Source organism: Monodon monoceros, unplaced genomic scaffold (genome assembly GCF_005190385.1).
Source record: "Monodon monoceros isolate NGI ecotype Baffin Bay Population unplaced genomic scaffold, NGI_Narwhal_1 Super_Scaffold_3, whole genome shotgun sequence".
Classification (NCBI taxonomy): domain Eukaryota; kingdom Metazoa; phylum Chordata; class Mammalia; order Artiodactyla; family Monodontidae; genus Monodon; species Monodon monoceros.
In genome coordinates, this window is record NW_021703780.1 from 590,792 (window position 1) to 612,548 (window position 21,757).

The following is a 21,757-nucleotide window of genomic DNA, read 5'->3' on the forward strand; positions in this document are numbered from 1 at the left end:
TATGGGGAGGGGGAAGGGTAAGCTGTGACAAAGTGAGAGAGTGGCATGGACATATATACACTACCAAATGGAAAATAGATAGCTAGTGGGAAGCAGCCACATAGCACAGGGAGATCAGCTCGGTGCTTTGTGACCACCTAGAGGGGTGGGATAGGGAGGGTGGGAGGGAGGGAGATGCAAGAGGGAAGAGATATGGGAACATATGTATATGTATAACTGATTCACTTTGTTATAAAGCAGAAACTAACACACCATTGTAAAGCAATTATACTCCAATAAAGATGTAATAAACAAAAAAAAGACTATGTATTATATGATTCCATTTACAGAAAATGTCCAGAATAGGCAAATCCATACAGACAGAAAGTTGATAAGTGATTGCTAGGGGCTGTGATGGACTGGGGTTGGGGTGAGGGAATGGGGGAGTCACTGCTTAATGGGCAGGAGGGAACTTTTGGGTTGACAGAAATGTCAAAAACTGGATTGTGATGATGGTTACATGACTTTGTAAATACAATAACAATCACTGAATTAGATACTTAAAACATTAATTTTATGGTATACAAATAACTTTTAAAATGTTTTAAAGGTTTAAAAATGTGAATGCACTTAATATCCCAATTAAAAGAGATTGTCAGACTGGATAAAAAAGTAAGACTGAAGTATGTATATGCCATTTATTTAAACACACAAACACAGATAAGTTAGAAAAAGAAGACAGAAAATTAAATAGCATGCAAAGTGTAAGTATAAGATTGTTGGAGTGGTTATATTAATTTCAGATAAAATAGACTTGAAAACAAAGTGAAAGAGGGCATTTTATGACAAAAGGTTGTTTCATCAGAAAGACATAAAAATCATAAATTAGTATGTGCTTAGTAACAGATACTCAAAAAACATGAAGCAAGAACTGATGGAATTAAAGGGAGAAATAGACAAAATCACCATATTATTTGGATATTTTAGTGTTGTTTTCTCAGTGGCTGACGGAATAATTAGTCAAAAAAATCAGAGAGGACACAGAATACAAAATAACATGGTTAAAGAAAGAACACATAAGCGAAATCAGAAAATATTTCGTACTTAATTATCATGAAAATAAACATCAATATTTGTAGGATGCAGGTAAAAAGGCTTAGAGGTACAAACATAGTTTTTAATGATTGTATTAAAAAAGACTAAATGTATAATATCAATGATATAAGGTTCTACCTTGGGGGACTAGAAAAATGAGAATAAATTAAACCAAAAGTATGTAAAAATAAAGGAATAATGAAGATAACATAAATCAATAAAATAGAAACAAACGATAGGGAGAATTAACAAAGCAATACGGTGGCTCTTGGAAAGGACGAACAAAATTGGTAAACGTTTAGCTAGACTAAACAAGAAAAAAAGAGAGCTAAAATTACTAATACCAAGAATCATCATTACAGAGATGATAGACATTATATGAAAAGAATAAGAGAATATTATGAATGACTTTATGACTAAACAATTGACAACTTAGATAAAATGTACAGATTTATTGAAAGAACCAGTAGAGGAAACAAAAATCTTACTAGCTCTATATATACATAAAAAATTGAATTTAATATCCAAAACTTTCTCATAAAATAAACTCCATTCCCAGACAGTTTCCCTAGTAAATTCTAGCAAACATTTAAGGTGGAAATAGCACTAATACCACACAAACTCTTTGGTAAACCAGAGTTTTACAAAGTCATTACAAAACAAGAAAACTGTCGACCAATATCCCTCTTAAGCCTAGATGCAAAACTTCTCAACATGATATTATTAAGCTGAAACCAGATATGTATGTATCAGTTACTAATTTATTGCTTCTCAGTTCTGAATGCATCCTTACATACAATACATGTTCTTGATTTAAGAATTTCTTTTAGCATTTTTCCTTTATAGCGAGTACAACATTAAACTTTCTCAGTAGCTGGTGTTGGAGGGACACTGCAGGAGAAAGAGGTTCTCTTGCTATTTCTGGCCCTAGCCAGGTCTCTGCTGTGTGGGTGTGAGGGCATCAGGTGGCACCAACCCTCAGGGCCCAGGACACGGTCCCTATGCCACCTTGCAGCCTCATCTTGGTGACAACCTTTCCATAGCCCTCTCAGCATAGTAAACCAGAGCCCCTGAATGACCTGCAGGAGGCCTCCTGTGTTCTGTGGGATCACATACCGAAAGTAAGTCTGAGTGCCAGTGAAAGCAGGAAGACTTAAGAGCACCTAGATTGCATGCTTTCACTGGCACCTAGGCTTCCGTTGCACACTCACACCACCAGTTGCTGATTGCCGGCTCCCTTGCCTGCCTGTACTCTGGAAGGGTGGCCTATTGTTTGCTCAGCAACTCTAGACCAGCTCCTGCCTGGCTAAATCAGCAAACTTCTCTGATATCAGGTGGCTGAACCACTCTTTCTTCCAGATCTGAACCTCTTCCATGTTTATTCTTCCTTGGATACTCTGCCTCAGCCCTAGGGTACTATAATGAATTTCCTCATATCTTTTTTAAAAATTTTGTGATGCATGAAAATTATATGAATTTCAACTTTCAGTGTCTAGAAACAGAGTTTTATTGGAACATGGCCACATATATTCACTTATATGTCTATGGTGGCTTCCATACTACAATGGCAGAGTTGAGTAGTAGCAACAGAGACATATGTGGTGCTCTCATCATTTTGCACCACTGCTCAGCACATTACAAATTGTGGTGATACAGTTATTACTACCAGCATTTTGAATGTTACATACTGTCATTCCATAATATTTAAAACTTTTTTATTACCAGTGCATACCCATAATGTTGGAACAACAAAAGAGGACTTAAGTGTCATGTGTTTAAGGCACAGAGGAGTATGGATTATTTTGTTATCAAATTAGATGGCAAAGCATTGTGCTTAAAATGCAATGACACTGTAGCTGCTCTGAAAGAATATTATATACATTAATTTCCTCATATCTCATAGTCACTCTTTTATCCTAGTTCCTAATTCTTTATATTAACCTTTCCCTGTTTAACCTACCATGTAGTATCTATCTCTTGACTGGGTCCATACACATGCACACACACACATATACATATATGTGTGTGTGTGTGTATAGTAATAAATTATGATCAAGTACAGTTTATCCTAGGAGTGCAAGGTTGGTTTAACATTTGAAAATAAATTAATGTAATTTGCCATATCCATAGAATAAAGAAGAAAAATAATATGATTATTTCAATTGATAAATGAAGATAAAACATTTATCAAAATGTAATACCCATTTATGGTTATAAAAACCTCTCAGCAAACTTGGAAGGGAAATTCCTTAATCTGATAGAAAACATCACTAAACCCTTACAGCTAATGTCATACATGGCAAAATAGTGAACACTTTCATCCTAAAGATGTCTGTTCTTGCCACTCTTATTTAACATAATAGTGGAGTGCTAAACAATGCAACAAGATAAGAAAAACAAATAAATAAGCATATAGATTGGAAAGGAAAGAATAAAACTGTCCGTACAACATGATTGTCTATATAGAAAGTTCCAAGAAACCTAAAAAATAAAAACTTCTCAGGACTAATGAATAACTTTAGCAGGGCTATAGAATAAAACGCTAATTTAAAGAGAAATAAATTGTTTTTATATAATGGCAGCAAACAATTGGAAAATAATATTAAAATTTTATTTTATAATACCATCAAAACATAAAAATACTTAGAAATAAAATAAACAAAAGATACACAAGATCTCTATCTTCAATAATATAAAACACTGATGAGAGAAATTAGATAAGACCAAATATATAGAAAGATCAGGTTCATGGATTGGAGGACTCAAAGCTGTTAGTTTGTCAGTTCTCACCAAAATGATCTATAGATTCAAAGCAATCTCAATCATAATCCTAACAGGCTTTCCCCTAAACATTGAAAAGCTGATTTTAAAATTTATATGAAAATATAAAGAACCTAGAACTAAGGCTGGCAAACTATGGTGTGTGGGCCAAACCCAGCCTCCTGCCTGTTTTTGTAAATAATGTTTTATTGGAACACAGCTATACCCATTCATTTACATATTGTCTATGGCTGCTGTTGTGTTTCCACACAGTATTGAGTAGTTGCAACAGAGACCATACGGCCTACAAGGCCTAAAATATTTACTATTTGGCCCTTTACAGAAAAGTGTGTAAACCCCTGACCTAGAATATCCAAAATAATCTTGAAAAATAACAAAGTTGACAAACATATTACCTGACTTCAAGAATTACTATAAATCTGCAGTAGCCAAGACTGTGTGGAACTGTCATAAAGATCCACAAATAGATAATGGAACCAAACAGAGGGTCCAGAAACAAACTCACCTTTATGTGGTCATTTGATTTTTGACAGAGTTTCAAAGGTAATCCAATGGGGGAAAGGAAGGTCTTTTCAACAAGTGGTGCTATAACACCTGAGTATCCATGTGTATAAAACAGGAACTTCTACCTTTACCTCACAACATGTAAAAAATTAGTTTGAGATAGATCACTGACTTAGATGCAAAAGATAAAACCATAACACCTTTAGAAAACGTAGGAGAATATCATTATGTCATGGGGGTAGTCAAAGATTTCTTATGCAGGTCACAGATTCAATGATCATTAGGGAAAAAAACGGATCAACTACATTTCATTAAAATTAAAAATTTCTGCTTATCAAACATCACAGTTAAAAAATAAATAGGTAAGCCACAGACTAGAAGAAAATATTCCTAAAACATATCAGGTAAGAACTGGTAACCAGGGTATATAAAGAACCCCTACAACTCAATAATGAAAAGACAATCCAGTGAAAAAATGGGCAAAAGATCTAACTAGATACTTAGCAAAAGAAAATATATGAATGGTCAACATGCACATGGAAAGAGGCTCAACATCATCAATCACCAAAAAATGCAAATTAGAACCCCAAGGAGATACCCACCATAATGGCTAAAATTAATAAGACTGACACCACCAAGTATTAACAAGGATGTGGAGTGGGTACAACTTTCATACACTGTTGATGTCCATGTAAAATGGAACAAGTACTTTAGTAAAAGTTCTGGCAGTTGCTAATGAAACTAAAAAGTCATCTACTCTACGATCCAGTAGTTCCATTCTTCGGTATTTATCTGAGTGAAATGAAAACACATATCTACAAAGATACTTTTACATGAACATTCATGGAAGCTTTATTCATAATAACACCAAACAGGAAACAGCTCAGGTGTTTATTCATAAAAGAATAGATCTGTTCCATGATCTGAATTTCTAGAATAGGCAAAACTAATCTATGGTGGTAAAAAATCAAAACAGGGTTTTCCTCTCAGTGTATGTGCAGGGTTGGACTGAGAAGGGGAATAAAGTTACTTTCTGTAGTGATGGTAATATTCGATATCTTGATAGGGGTTTGGGTTACATAGGTGTATGCATTTTTCAAAACTCAGCAAGTGTATATTCAATATTTATAACATCACTGTATGTATATTTTATATCAAAATTAAAGATCTGTAAACAAATATTGAACTTTAGACTTAAGGTTATAAATGTTGAAGTATATTAGGGGGACATATACTCATATCTGCAATGTACTTTCCAATGTATCAAAAATAAGATTAATTGATAGATAAACAGAGGGATAGAAAGATGGATAGACAGGTAATAAAGTAAGTATAGCAATATCTCAATAGTAGAATCTAGGTGGTAGGTATGTGAGTTTTCTTGTAAATGCTTTTCAACTTTTCTGTATTATGAAAAATGTTCGTAATAAAATGTTTGGGAAAATATTGAGCACCTACTCATTGTTTTAGGCAATTGAGATATAAGAATGACTGAGGGAGAGTTTTCCAGTGGAGCTTATCCCAGGGAAGTGATTTAGTATTTATGTAGTTCCGACTACAATCCAGGGGCAAAGACAGGGGCAACAATTTATTTTTATCTTCACAATTCAGTGTGAAGGAGAAGGCTTGAAATGAGTGGAGATGATGAATTCAGTTTTGAATAAACTGTGCTTTATGATCCTACAAGATACTAGGTGGCAATACCTAGTAGACTATTGGATATACACAGGTCAGGAGCTTTGCATAAACCTGGGCAACAGTCAAATGTTGTTGTTATCATGCCTTTGGGTACCCTAGCTATTTGGTGACTGAGCACAATTTAATAACTGTGTTTTGTTTTTAAAATGTTTTCATTTTAAATGCTATGTGAAATATCTGTCCCCTCCAATCTAGCATTCCTTCTCTGTTGGCCTATTTATTATTCCATGGGAATTAAAATAAGAATGGAAATTGTACTAATAGAAAGCTATACAATAGCAATATTAAAATGTGACAGACATAGGATATTAGGAATTTTCATTACATTAGAAGACTAATATCTGACAAATACATTACACTGAGAGATAGTTCTTTGGTACTCACCTGATCATATAGAGCTCTTTATTCCACGGGTAGATATTTAAGACTGGCCCTACCCCAATCATGTGGTTGTGACATTCTCCAACATTTTCAATATATTCATGCTTCAATGGCACTTTGCTGAGGAGTTCAAATTCCTCAGGTGCCTTCTGAAGTACCTGTTCTGCTGCATAGAATCCATCTACTAGCAGTGTCCTGCCACCTGTTCCTTCATGCTTAAGACAGTGAAACACTTGAATGCTAAAGAGGGGGAAAAATTAAATTATTCTGTTCAGTGGAAAAAAGAGAATATATCAAAATTTTAGAAAAAAAATATGAAATGATTATTGACTCCACTGTGTCATTTTCTTTTCACTAAGAAATAAATCTCATTTCCCAATTGTCTTCCCTTCATAGCCAGCTGTACTTTTTTGTGCTTTGAAATATTAATGCCACTACAGGTTCCTCCTAAGCATATTTAATATGTATTGATGGCTATATGTGACAGACTCAGGGAATACCATCATGAATAAGGTATAGTCTCTGTTTTAAAGAAGGCCAGTCTACTAAGAAGAGATGAAGCAAGTAAGTACCAACAGGCACTATAATAAAGTTGTATACAAGATACAGTGGAGCCATAAACAGAGGAAATTATTGTAGTGGTGTGTTGTATAGAGAAATGTTTTTGGAGGTGGATGAGAATGGTTTTGCTTAGTCTTAAAGAATGAGCAAGAGTTGGGCTGAAATGAGATTGAGGTGAGGAGAGGGCATTCCAGGCCCCCCCCAAAAAAAAGTATGACCAAAGATATCAACGTAAAACAACGAGTTTAAACTGAGATGGGAGATGAACTGGTGGGAAGCAAGATGACAAAAAACATGGAAAACAACTTGGATAACTGAAATAGCAGAGAAAAATACTGAGGGGTTGAGCTTAGAGATGGGTTTTATAGAAAAGAGGACACAGCTAAGCAACATGACAGAGGACGACGAACAGGCAAATATCTAGAATGCCTGCAGGTTTTTCACCTGGACAACCTGACAAATAATGCCATCTGCCAAGAGAACACAGGCAGATGCATAATTGGATGATAAAAAGGGGGTGAGAGGGGTTGAGGAAGAGGTTCAGTTTAAGGACATGTTGAAATAGTTGAGTTATATGTGGCTGAAAATTTAACAGGAAAAGGAAATGCAACTATTAATGGACTGGAAAACTAAAGTAAAAATTTCAAATTAACAAGGGGAAAATAAAATTAATAGTAATTTAGGGAAAAAGAAGAAATAAGGAAAAGTAAACAACAAAGTAAAATAAGTAATAAACATAAATAAAGATAGAAGGAATAAAATCAAGGAGAACCTAGGGTAAATACAATTAAAATGAGAAAGGTCAGTTCTGGCTATGTTGACCTTTCTGTGAAATTTCTAGGTTAGGATTACTTAGTAGCCAGTTGAACATGTTTACCTTAGAAGAGAGGTAGATTTTGTAGTCGTCTGTAGGTGATAGCTAAAGCCAAGAGCATGGAAGAAGTCATTTGGAGAGATCATTTCAAGTAAGAAAAGAGGGAGAAGGAGAAAACCTTGAGAAACAACAATATTTATGACATGGACAAAGGAAAATAAGCTGGCACAGGAGACTGAGGAAAAATGGCTATAGATATAGAAGGAAAACTAGAAAAGAAAGGATATTTAAGAAGAGGTAGTGGTAAATGGCCCCAGGGGTCAAATAAGATGAAGACTGAAAGGTACACACTGGGTATGGCAATAAGTTAGTTGCTGGTGACTTTGGAGAGATTAATTTTAATTGGGAGGGGGGTGGATAAACTAGCTGACTACAGGTTTGAAGAATGAATGAGAAGTGAGAATGAAAAGACACTGAATGTAGACAATTATTTCAATAAGTTTAGCTGTGAAGGTGAGGAGTGAGGCGGGGCTGTAACTAGAAGGAGATAGAGTCAAAGGAAGTGTACAAAAGTAGAGATTTAAGAAATGAAAAGCTGATAGGAAGGAGTCAATATGTATGGAAGGCTGAAGATACAGGAGAGAGAAATCCCCAAGGAGGTTGGAAAGGATGAGATCCTGAGCAAAGGTAGCTTTAGAAAGCATAAGCATATAACAATGACGATGATGATGACGACAATGGCTAAAATGATAATAATAATAGCTAGTATTTATTGAACATTTATTATGTTCTAGGAAGTATGCCAAGTGCTTTAAATACATCATGTAACTTAATCCCTAAGCAATACAAATGGACAGGTTTTATTACTAGTCCCATTCTACAGATGAAGAAACTGAGGCACAGAGAGGTTAAGTTATTTTCCAAGATCACAAAGCTAACCTATGTTCCAGTTGGGATACAAATCCAGGTCTGGTTGATTCCATAGCCCGAACTCTTAACCACTCTCATTATACTGCTCATGTACTTGGTCCTTGCCATTGATTAGAAAGGGTTAAATTAAAGGCACAGACAACTGTGTATCTCTGGTAGTGGTCAGAGAGAAAAGAGCTAGTCAATATTTGAACCTCAACCCCTGTCCAACTGTTTCTCATCCCATTTCCTCATATTCTTCCTTCTGCATCCTGTAGAATGAGGATGCAGGGCTTTTTGTATATCCATAACATTGAGCAGGATGTCAAAAAGATGCTTTATTCTTCCTCCTCTGAACCAAATATTCTTAGGTTCCAAACCCTTAAAGGAAATCAATGTATCATGTCAAATAATTACTATTTCTTTTCTGTGGTGAGAAGATTTAAGATCTACTCTCTGTTAGCTACTGGTGGTAATAATATTACAGTATACGACCATATCAAATCAACACATTGTACACCTTATATTTACACAATGTCATATGTCAATTATATCTCAATAAAGCTGCAAAAAAGTATGGTATACGTTATCTTTGACTCAATAGCTTCGGAGCCCATGTAATAAGGTTATTTTTCATTCATTCCTCCTCTCCAACTTCTTGTAAATTGGATTTAAATTCCTCTTACTACCATACCCAAAGTAGTTGTGTTTGGAAGATTGACCCCTTTGCAATATAATAACTAAATATGAAAAACTGTACAAATTCCCAAACTAATGGTTAATCAATGCATTTTTGGCAAGTTATTTGTAATTACTTTGAGAAAAATGTAAATTAAACAAAATTTACATCCCTTTATGTAGTAAGGTAGATTTTCAATCACTTCAAAAATTTTATTCCTGTAAGTCTAAAGAAGACTGAGCTAGGGTATTTAAAAATGATCATGTTTCTATGGAGAAAAGAAACAGTCATACAAATCAGCAGCAGCAGATATGATCTTGGTTCAAATAAAACAGAGAATGATTAAGAAACTATTCAAGACCATCACACGTAATGATCCCACTTTGGAAAATTCTAATCCACCTACCCACAGGGCTCTTGAAAATAGGTAGTGTCAGTGTGCCGATCCAGAGCTAGCTTGGTGTATGCAGTGTCACCCCTGGAGAAGTCTGAAGTGAAATACCACATCCTCCCATAGATGGTTTCTCTGTCAAATGAAGTATAGGAAACCTTTCATTCTTATCATTCAAAACTCTTTCCAATACTTTCTTTAATTATTCACAAATAACGATAGATTGTTTGGCTCCAGATTTCCATCTATAAGGTAAATATGACAGTTGAACACATCACCAGTCTAAACAATTCCTCCACTGAGTAATATTCTAGGAAGCTGGGGGGAAAAGGGTGAAAGGATAATACAGTTTGAAAGCTTAGGGAATCATCCCACTCTGTTTATGTTTCTACTTTTAATAGCTTTCACACTCAAACTTCTGTCCTGCACTCACCTTCCTCACATAGAAAAAGATGTTTTTGGGTAGCTGCTTTTAGAAGTGATTAATGTAGATCTTCACCCATCTTTTAGACATGTAGGAATAAGAAAAAGAGAAAGGATAGTTTATATTAGCAAGTATTTAGTGAGAGTTGCTGTATCACTGTTATTGTATCTCTCCTTGAGGAGAGATACAATAACATCATGGGTTTTGATTTCATAGTTATTTTCCTACTAGGCTCAGATCTGACTAAAGGTCACTTTAATTCTTTAGCTTTCAGAGTTCATCTTATTCTCTGAACCCTCAAAATCCAAACAGGAAATGGTCTTCCTTCTGAACTATAACCTCTAAAGTCCTGTCAATTTATTGCTTACTAGCACAGCTTTTTTACTTGAAAGTTCTCAAACTGTGTTTGAAACTGAATGGTTCACAAATGTTAATTATGCTCTACTAGGATAGGGCAAATGACCCAGCATACTGTCTGCTACACAATGAGCTATATCTGGCTCTTATGAAATAAAAGGAAAGTACTAATTATAACAAAGTTGGTTTACATCACATTTAATACTACAGAAGATAAATCTATATACTACCTAGAAATGCAATGGAAAGAACATTGTATTTAGGATCAGGAAACCTGAGCTATCTGAATCCCAGTTCTACTGCTTACTAGCAGAGCAGTCCTGGGCAAGCCACTTAATACATTTAAGCCTTAAGAGCCTCATCAGTAGAACAGGAGATAAAATACACACTTATCAGGATTACTATAATGACCAATGAAAATAACGGATTTGAATATGCTGGTTAAATGCTATACAGTATAAGGCAGTAGTATTAACAACCAGCCTCTGAATTAAGTCTTAGGAATAACAGAAGGTCAAAAGTAGATGATCTTTAGACACCATCTTATTCAATCCTGTTACTGATCAGATAGGAAAATAGAGGCTACTGGGGCGGCGGGGGTGAGGATTGAGGGTAGGGGTGTGTGTGTTATGCAGTTGTCTATGTTTACCCAACTGCTTGATGGTAGAACTCAGACTACTATCTGGTTCTCTTTACTCAAGTTAGTGCTCTTTCTAGTGTACAATGACTAATTCCTACTTTGAGCATCACTGGGCTCGAAAAAAATACCAATGACTTTGAAGTCTTCACCATATTAAACATGTAAGTGTCTTTAGAGATTAGAAATCTGGGCTTCAGATAAAGCACTATAGATGGGAATCCCATTATTCAGGCCACAAAATATTCTGGAAAAACGAGGGTGACCATACTTGTCACTGGAAATTAATTTCTGCAGATTTCAGGAAACTAATGACTTACCTGATCAAGCTGATCCTTTCTGCCAACTTCTCTGTGTGTTCCTGAGTAGGAGGGACATTTTCTACAAAAGCAATTCCATACAGCAGAAAGTTTTGTAGAAAGTTCTTCAGTCCCTCCTTGGTTTCTAAGAAGCTCTGGAAATCTACAGATGGAACTTGGGCTTGCTGGTAGATTTCAGCATTCCATAAGATTCTAGGCTGGATGACCTTTTGTTTCTGCCCTTCATAGCTGTTTTTCACCAGCCAATCCAAATCATATCTAGTCACATGACCATCTGGCCCTTTTAAGGGAAAAATAAAAGGCATTAAAAATAATAATTATAAAGGGCTTCCCTGGTGACGCAGTGGTTGACAGTCTGCCTGCCGATGCAGGGGACGTGGGTTCGTGCCCCGGTCTGGGAAGATCCCACATGCTGCGGAGCGGCTGGGCCCGTGAGCCATGGCCGCTGAGCCTGCGCGTCCGGAGCCTGTGCTCCGCAGCGGGAGAGGCCACAACGGTGAGAGGCCTGCGTAGCGCAAAAAAAAAAAAAAATAATAATAATAATAATTATTATAAATACTGCCAACAATTTACTGGTTAAGAATGATGTCATCTGTAGATTAGAGCAATTTTATTTAAGAAGAAAAATAAAAGGTTAAAAAATAAATGCTTCCAAAGAAAGGAAAAACAAAGAGTAACTAAAAGAATACCCTGTTTTGGAAAGGGGCAAACCATTTTTTGTAAAACAATTGTCCTTTAAAAGAGTACCCCAAAGAAGACCAAGTCTCCTGTCCACTCACAAGTGAAAAAGAGTGTGGTCTCATCCAGACGAATGGTCTTTGGCTGGATACATAAATCCACACTGGCAGTGTCTAGGCTGCGCTGGTGAGTCTTAGAGTTGTAGCAAGATGCTGAGAGGCAGTGGTCTCGAAGCCAGACATAATCGAAGCGCATCACGGTGTTAGCATATTGCAGTTCTAAGGAAAAGATCACACTCTTTCATATTATTATATTATTTTACATTATTTATTTAGGAAAACTAAAAAATCAGGATCCAGAAAACTTCCTTCAAACAGTCTTCTACCAAGAAATAAGCTGCGAGCAATGAGGGGGACACTAGCCCCTACTAGATATTAAAACATAGTACAGAACTTCTATGATTAAAACAGTGTGATGTTGGTATAGGAAAAGGCAGATAAAACAACAGAAGAGTATAAAAAGTCCAAAAATATACATGAATGCATAAAGAAATTTGGTATGTAAAAAGTGGCAGGTGTAATCACTGTGGAAAATATGAATTTTTAAATAAACGGTGTTGGGACAACTGATAATCATTTGCAAAGAGATAAAATTGAGTCCATACCTCATATTGTCACTGGGTGTCCATGATAAACTCAAAACAGATCAGAGTTCTAAATTTGGAGAATGAAGCCATTCAAGTATATAAAAAGAAGACATGGATAGAGGATATAAAGGAGGTCCTTGTACCATTCTTGCAACTTTTCTGTTAGTTCTGTTAGTCTGTTAGTTTCTGTTAGTTTGATGTATCAAAATAAAAAGTTAGTAAAAAATCAAACTTTCTTATACATCAGGTTATTCATTTAGACAAGGTAAATAAAAAGGAGTTCAAATTTATAAGAGGAACAAAAACTATAAAGTGTCTGGGAAAAAATGAAAATGTGGAAGACTACTATGGAGAAATCTACAAAACTATCCTGAAAGACTTGAAGGAAACTTGAATGGAGAAATATGCTCACAGATGGGCAGATTCAATAATGAAAAGGTAGGAATTCTCCCAGAAATTAATACACAAAACTCCATGTACTTCCAATCCAAATCCCAGTGAAAATTTTCATGTACTGGACAGGCTAATTCCAAGAATCATACTCAGAATTAATAAAGTAACAATTTTGAGAAAGAAAAAGAAAGGCATGGAGGGGAAGTCTTACTATATATAAAAATGTATTATAAAGCTATAGTCATTTAAAAAGTATGATATTCATGCAGAATGGACTAAGAGATCAAGGGGACAGGATAGAGTCTCAAAACAGACTCAACTGTACATGAAAATATGGTATATGTTAAAGGTGGCATTTTGTAATAGTGGTGAAAAGATAGATTACTCAATAACTAGTTTTGGAAAAATGAATTTTGAAAAATTGATTCTAGAGTCACGTCAGCCTCAACAGTAAATTACTGATAGAGTAAAATATAAAAAATAAAACTATTATATGTTGACAACTTTGAGGTAGGAAAAGCCTTTCTAATATGACACAAAAAACATAAAATATAATTTGTGTGTATGAAGATAAAAACCTTCTGTTTTGCAAACAATGCAAAAAACAAAGTTAAAAGACAAGTAACAGGAAAAATCTTTTTAACGTAAAAGGGTTAATACCCAGGATATAGAATAAATCCTTGTGATCATTAAGATAAAAACTCAATAGAAAAATGACCAAAGGATATCAATAGGAAAGTCACCAGAATTGACCAGTAAACACATGAACTCTTCTAACCTTAGTAGTAATCAGAGAAATGGGTATTAAGATATCATTTTTTATCCATCAGAGTGACAAAAATTTTAAAGTTTGATTAAAACATGTGTTTTCAAAAGATGTGGAGAAATGCATACTCTCAAACATTGGTAATGTGAGTATAAATTGGTGAAGACACACTGAATGGCAATCTGGAAGTTTCTATGAAAATAATAAAAAATATGTATATTTATTGCTTGACCCAGAAATTCACCTCTCAGTACTTACCTTATAGAAACCGTCACATATGAAGAGGTATGCACAAGGATATTCATAATAGTTTTGTTTATAATAGCAAAATAATTAGAAAATAAGACTAAATGTCCGTCAGTGGGGGAAGTTGAGGAATAGCAGAATAAACTGTGGTGTATCTACAATGAGATCCTAATAAACAGTTTAAAAATGCAGTGTATCTGTACTCCTCAAATTGACTTTGTACAATGTTATCATTCTCACTTTAAGGACAGAAAACTAAAGCTCAGAGATGTTAAATAACTTTGTAAGATCATATAATCATTAGGTGGTGAACCTAGGATGTGAACTCAAGTTGTCCAACCCCAAAGTCCTATGCTAGTGTTTCTCAAAGTGTAGTCTTGGGAATCTCTGAAGGTGAGACTTCAGGAAAGGCAGAGTAAGGAGCTTGGAAAATCCTCTCCCCCAATAACAATAATAAAACTGGACAAAATTACCAATAACAACCATTTTAGGACCTGGAAATTGACCAAAGGCTTACAACAAATTAAGAAGCATTTAGTCAAGAAAAACTATTGAACCTTGGGTAAGAACAGTGGGAATCTGTGTGCTTTAGCTTGGGGTGCTTCCACTCCCTACCCCACCCCCACCAGCTCCATCAGCAATAGTTCTACCAGGGCAGGCAAGCCAAGAAAGCCAGCAGCTTTGCTGCTGAAGGGGACTAAATTTATTTGGAGCAGAGCACATAAAAACTCCATGGCCCTGCGTGTTGAATACAATCAAGGAAGGCACACTGGTTGGGACAAGCAATAGATCCGCAGAACAGCCAGAAATCTATCAAGGGGATCAAGGGAATGAGACAGCTATAGTGGGCCTTGGAAAGCCCCCTCACATCCCCGGTGTTCGGTAAGGCTGTGCACACATGCAGGGCTGTGTGCACAATAAGGAGAGATTGGAAAGGGCCCTAGTTATCTACATGTCCCTGGAGGAATGTGAGGCACAGTGGAGACATGTGAAGAATGGCAGAAACTGAAAGCCTGGGCAGACTTATAAACAGCCTAAACTTTGTGTGCCCCAATCCACACACATCCATTGGCAAAAGGTGGAAGCCTTACTGGCTTAAGGTTTTTAGCTTAACCTCTAACCGATTGTTAGCTGGCCACTAAACTATACCAGGGTTTCTCAAACCTTGGTACTATGGACATCTAGGGCTAGATAATTTTTTGTTGCAGGGCACTGTCTTGTGCATTGTAGGATGCTTAACAGCATCCCTAGTCTCCACCCACTAGATGCTAGAAGCATCCTCCTCGCCAGCTGTGACAACTAAAAATGTTCCCAGACATTGCCAAGTGTCTCCTGTGGTGGCAAAATCCCCCCAGTTGAGGACCACTGAGTTATGCTGACCCCACTGTGATACACAGAAGCCACAGTTAAAAACGAATTACTCCAGAGAAGTCAATAAACAAATAAACAAAACACACATACAGCAACAATCCCCCTGCGAGGTCAGAAATCAGTTTCTATAAGATATAACCTAAAATGTCCAGATTTTCAACAAAAAACCCTGAGATACATATAGAAACAGAAAAGAGTGACCCATGCAGTCCATACAAACTGTCTGAGAAGCATATTACAAGAAATCCTATTGTCTAAGACAGGCATGCTGCTAGTAGGTAGCTTATTACCTGGGAGGAAATGCCTTTCCCTTCTAACAGCCTTGGGAGAGAAGCAGAGTGGACCACTGGGACATCACCTCCATGTACCTATAACATCTTCTAGTTATGAGTCAAAAGCTGGTGTTGAATGCTTGAAAATCCAGACACTGAAGTTAACTGAGTCTCTGATATAGCAACTGCTGATACTGTGGAATGGGGCTATTATTTGGTGGTGATCTGAAGTTGGAGTTCTTGACCAAGGATCAATGGAATGATATGTAAAACTCTGCGTGTGTGTGTGTGTGTGTGTGTGTGTGTGTGTGTGTGTAGTTCTGTATTTTTCTATAGAGAGGATCCATAGCTTGCAACAGAATTTCTGAGATTCATAAACTAAAACTATTGAGAACCACTCCCTTAGAGTGATAAAAGTGATTAAGTACTACCAACCCTCGTTCAGATTGGTCATTACACTGAGGTAATCCAGGGTTTTGACAAACTATAACCTTCAAGCTCTTGCACATGCAGTTCCCTCTGACCAGAACATTCATCCTTACCTTCTCACTCTTTTTCCCTTGCCTAATTCATATTTAAATATTCATGACTCTGCTCAAATCCTGTAGGCAGTCATTTATAACTCTTTAGTTTGGGTTAGGTAACTCTCCTCTTTGTTCTTATAGCACTCCATATGCTGTCTAAAAGCATTTAACACACTGTCTTATAACTGTGTGTTTGTTCTTGCCATAAGACGGTACCTTGAGGATAGGGAATGTGTCTTCTCCATCACTGCATGCTTCGCATTTATCACAACGCCTGGTTCCTAGTACTTGCTCATTCAGAAATGAGAATGATCCTGTCATCAAAACTATGAATGATCTTCTCCTGTCCTATTAGATGGGTGAGAAGTTGCCAGGCACATACTGTACAGTCGTGGAATAATTTGTACTATGGGGATGGACTCATATCTTAAAAAGCTCCAAAAAATCCCCTTTATTTTAGTCAAGTTGGTATGCTTACTGTCCTTTCCATGGCTGGAATTCATTATTACCTCTGCTCTTGCCATTTTTTGCCTTAAAATTATAGGCTCCTCTAATTAAATGACCATCTTTTCTTTCAAAATCTAGCTAAAAATTAATTTAATTCAAGGAAGCTTCCTTGACTAACCCTACATTTCCTTTGAAATTAAGTAGTTGGTATGTATCAATTTAATTTGCATATGGCATAAGCTATTTATGCTTCTTATATTTATTTACTCATTTTATGTTTTATGTTTACATTAAGGTAGGGACTATGTCTTCCATCTTTGGTTCTGTATAAAGTTGACACTGAACAAATGTTTATTAATTAGGTCTTGCCAAAATGTCAATACAGAAGAGAAACTTAGGACTCAACTCATTTCTCTTGTAACCTACATTTAATCAATCACCAAGGTTTGTTACTTCCGCCTCCTATATCACTCTGAAATCCACCTGACCTCTCCATTTCCACTTTTTTCTCCTGCCACCTTCAGCCAATCATCATCTCTAACAGTGGGCCTCTATAAAGCAATTTTTAAAATCAGAGTACTAAAATCAGATTGAACTTTGGAAAAACTGCTCTAGTTTCTAGATCATCAAGGTATCAAGGCAAGGCTACAGTAATCCTGGTAGGATAGTTGCCTTATTGCTGCTTTGAAGCTCATGCTATCCTATATAACTCTAAACTTCTTAATTACTCTAATCATGTATCTCCTGAGTCACTTTATTTTTAAATAAATGAAGATCAGTTTACTGTCTTTTACTGTCACCCCATCATCCCTTCCCCTGTCATCATTCTTGGCAGCTTAATCATTATTAATTGTAATACCTTCATAATTTTCATTTCAAACACCCTATACTCTGACTACCTGTTGTTCCTTTTCCAGCTCAATTATTCAGGCACTCTTCACTGTAATAATCCTTCAACTACACAAAAAGCCCCAATCCATTGACCATAAGCTCCTGTTTGTTATCCATCATCTTGCCTCCTTTAATGTCTTCGATTCCCTCCTTACAGGGCCCACCTTCCATGATCCATCATTTTAATTAATTCCTTGCAAACACCCTTAACTCCCTTGCCCCCCTATCTCCCTCTGCCATGCTTCCCTGACAAAGCTCTGACCCGGATACACTCAGGTCCACACCTTCTCTGTGCCTGCAGCCAAGCAGCTAAACATTGTTAGAGAAAAAAAATTTAAACTGTATTGGTTACTTTCATTTTAAAATCATCACCGAAATATCAAATGAGTACTCAACGCTGCCAAACAGTCCTTGCATAATTTCTTAGTAAAATCACTTACTCACTCTCCAAGAACACTATTATACATAGTCTCTTCTCTCCTCAAACTGCCAACACCACCTCTCCCTTCCCACTTTCAACTGATTACCTTGCTTACTCCTTCAAAGGGAATATGGAAGCAATTAGAAGACAATCTCCACAAACCCATGCTCCACATCCACCCACTTACATGCATCTGTGCCCATATATTCTGCCTACCTTCTTGTTACTATGGTTGAAATATCTGTGCACTTAATCAAGGCCAACACTCTCACTTATGAATCAGATCCTATCTCTTTCCTACTCAGGTACTACACTTCTGAAATTTTTCTATCCCCCTCTTTTGCATCATCAAATTTTCCCCTCCTACTGGATCATTCTCATCAGCGAACATGTTGCAATGTCTTCCATCTTAAAACAATATTCCCCCTCCACTACCACTCCACCTCATTTTCCCTTTCATAGTGAAACTTATGGCTTGAGGTTTCCACTACCTCTCTGTTAATAAATTTGTTTTAAATTTTAGAATGATTTTAAGTTTACAGAAAAGTTGCAAATACAAAGAGTTCCCATGTAGCCATTGCCCAGTTTCCCTTATTACTAATACCATATATTAGTATGGTAAATTTGTCACAACTGATGAATGAATATTGATACATTATTTATTAATTAAATCCCATAATTTATTTGAATCTTATTAGTTTTCCCCTAATGTCTTTTTTCTGTCCCAGGATCCCATCCAAGACCCACATTACATTTAGTCATGTCTCCTTAGGCTCCTCTGGGCTGTGACTTTCCTTGTTTTTGATGACCTTGACAGTTTTGAGAGGTACTGGTCAGGCATTTTGTTAGAATGTCCCACAATTTGGGTTTATCTGATGCTTTTATCATGGTTAAAGTGGGGTTATAAGTTTTGGCGAAGATAGCCACAGGAGTGAGGTGCCCTTCTCACCATATCATATCACTGGTACGTGCTATCAAAGGCAGTGTTTGCTACATTTCTCTACTTAAGTTACCCCACCCTCCTTCCATATTCTATTCTTTGGCAGCAAATCACTAAGTGCAGCCTGCATTCTAGGACTGGGGACTTAAGATCCACCTCCATAGTTGGGGGAGGAGGAATATCTACATAAATTATTTGGAATTCTTTTGTATGGGACATTTATATGTACTCTCCCAATTTATTCATATATCAGCATGGATTCATTTATTTTATACTTTTGGTTATAATCTAATATTATATTATTTATTTTCTTGCTCAAATTGTTTCAGATTTGGCCATTAGAAGCTCTTTTAGTTAGCTCCTGTGTCCCTTTAACATTGCCTCATAATTTTTTTGAGCACTTCCCTACTTTCTGGGACTTCAAGATTCTCCAGGCTCATCTTGTATTTTCTCTGACCCAGCTCTAGAATAGTCCATTTTTCTAAGGAGCCCTTGGTTCCTTTTCTTGGAGCATGGTATTAGAAACCAAGATCTGGGTGTTCTCATTTCCACTGTGGTGTCATTGTTTCCAGGACCTCTCAGTGGCTAGAGCTAGGAAATATACTAATCTATGTGTAAAAACATATCTATACAGTCGACCCTTTAACAACATGGGTTTGAACTGCACACATCCACTTACACACAGAATTTTTTTCAATAGTACATACTATGGTACTACACAGTCTGTGGTTGGTTGAATCCGAGAATGTGGAAATGTGGATACAGAGCATCTGTAGCAAGGAAGAGCAAAATCAGACTCCATGTTGGATCTGTTTCTTTTATTTTAACCTTTGCTCTCTGTTGTTTTTTGTTACTATAATCACTAAAAGGATGTTGTCTATAGCTACTGGCATACATAATGGTCTACCTTGGGGAACCCTGCCCCTCTGCCTGAATGTTAAACTAAAGTGCCTTTTTTCAGCTCACAGGGAAACATCCTGACCCTGCCTACCAGTGAATGGCTGCAAGAAAGAAGAAATTAACACATCCCCTCCCCGAGGCTGGCCAAACCAGGAGATGTTTTGCAAGACTTGTGGCCTTTTTAGTTTACTTCCTCATCTCCTCCCCCTCTCTGTTCTATAAAATAAACTGGCATCCAGACCCCAATAAGATGATACTCTAGGACATTAGTCCACCATCTTCTCAGATGCCTGGCTTTCCAAATAAGTCACTGTTCCTTGCCTCAACACCTCATCTCCTGATTTATTGGCCTGTTGTGCAGCGAGCAGAGTGAGCTTGGACTCAGAACTGTGTATGCAGAGGGCAATCTACAAGTTATATGCGGATTTTTGACTGCACAGAGGGTTGGCACCCATAACTCCTGCATCGTTCAAGGGTCAACTGTAATTATTTCTGCACCTATACATCTGTATCTATATTAGGCTAAACATGAGTTTATACTGATGTCTTCAACTATAATCCGGTACCACATGACTCATTCTAGCATTTCCCCTATACTTATGGGTAACCACATTCTCCAGACCCCTAGCAACCACTGATTTGTTTACTGTCCCTATAGTTTTGCCTTCAACAGAATGTCATGTCATTCCTTTTGATTGCTGAATAGTATTCCATTGTATGGATGTACTATAGTTTATTAATTAACCTATTGAAGGATATTTTGATAGCTTCCCACTTTTGACAATTATGAATAAAGTGGTTTTTCATGTGTGGGTTTTTGCTGTGGACATAAGTTTACAAATCAGTTGGGTAAATACCTAGGAGTGCAACTGTTGACAAGTCCATGTTTAACCTTATAAGAAACTACCAAATTTTCTTCCAGAGTGGCTATACTATTCTTGTATTATTACCAGCAATGAATACAAGTCCCTATTGCTCTGCATTCTTGTCAGCATTAAGTACTGCCAGGTTTTTTTGGATTTTAGTCATTCTAATAAGTGTATAGTAGCATCTCATTGTGGCTTTAATTTGCATTTACCTAATGAAATCATGTTGAGCATGTTTTCATATGCTTATTTGCCATACTTTTGTCCTCTGGTGAAGTGTCTGTTCAGATCTTTCTACCCTTTTAAAAATTGGGTTATTTGTTTTCTTATTGTTAAGTTTTAAGAGGTTTTTCTAAAATCTGCATACAAACCTTTTCTCAAGCATGTGGTTTGCAAATATTTTCTCCACGTCTGTGTGGCTTTTCTTTTCATTCTTTTAACAGTGTCTTTCACAGAGAAAATGTTTTGAATTTTGATAGAGTCAAATTTACCATTTTTTTCCTTTATGGATTAAGCTTTTGAAGTTGCATCTAAGAACTTTTTGCTTAATCCAAGGTAACAAACATTTTCTCATACAAGTTTTATAGTTTTGCATTTTACATTTAGGCTTATGATCAACTTTGAGCTATTTTTTACACAAAGTATGAGGCAGGTGTGAACATTTTGTTTTGTTTTGCTCTTTTGCATAGGGATGTCCAACTGTTCTAACACCACCTGTTGAAAAAAACAGTCCTTTCTCCATTGAATTGACTTTGCACTTTTGTCAAAAATCAGTTTACCATATCTGCGTGGGTCTATTTCTGGGCTCTCAATTTTGTTCCACTGTTCTATGTATCTATCCTTTTGACAACACCACACTGCCTTGA

General features: G+C 36.4%; 1 protein-coding gene across 3 annotated transcripts in view; it reads right to left on the minus strand.

Moving 5' to 3' along the window:
• Positions 1 to 21,757, minus strand: part of TMLHE (trimethyllysine hydroxylase, epsilon) — a 68,728-nt gene that overhangs the window by 22,191 nt on the left and 24,780 nt on the right. For 2 of the 3 annotated variants that reach the window (XM_029243875.1, XM_029243874.1), the window contains 4 exons: positions 12,310 to 12,486; positions 11,531 to 11,810; positions 9,808 to 9,927; positions 6,442 to 6,678 (listed from right to left, as the gene is read on the minus strand). In XM_029243875.1, coding sequence (XP_029099708.1) covers positions 6,442 to 6,678; positions 9,808 to 9,927; positions 11,531 to 11,810; positions 12,310 to 12,463 — 791 coding nt within the window. In that variant the 5' untranslated portion in view covers positions 12,464 to 12,486. The remainder of the gene's footprint in view (positions 1 to 6,441; positions 6,679 to 9,807; positions 9,928 to 11,530; positions 11,811 to 12,309; positions 12,487 to 21,757) is intronic. The other variant, XM_029243876.1, reaches the window with a different exon arrangement.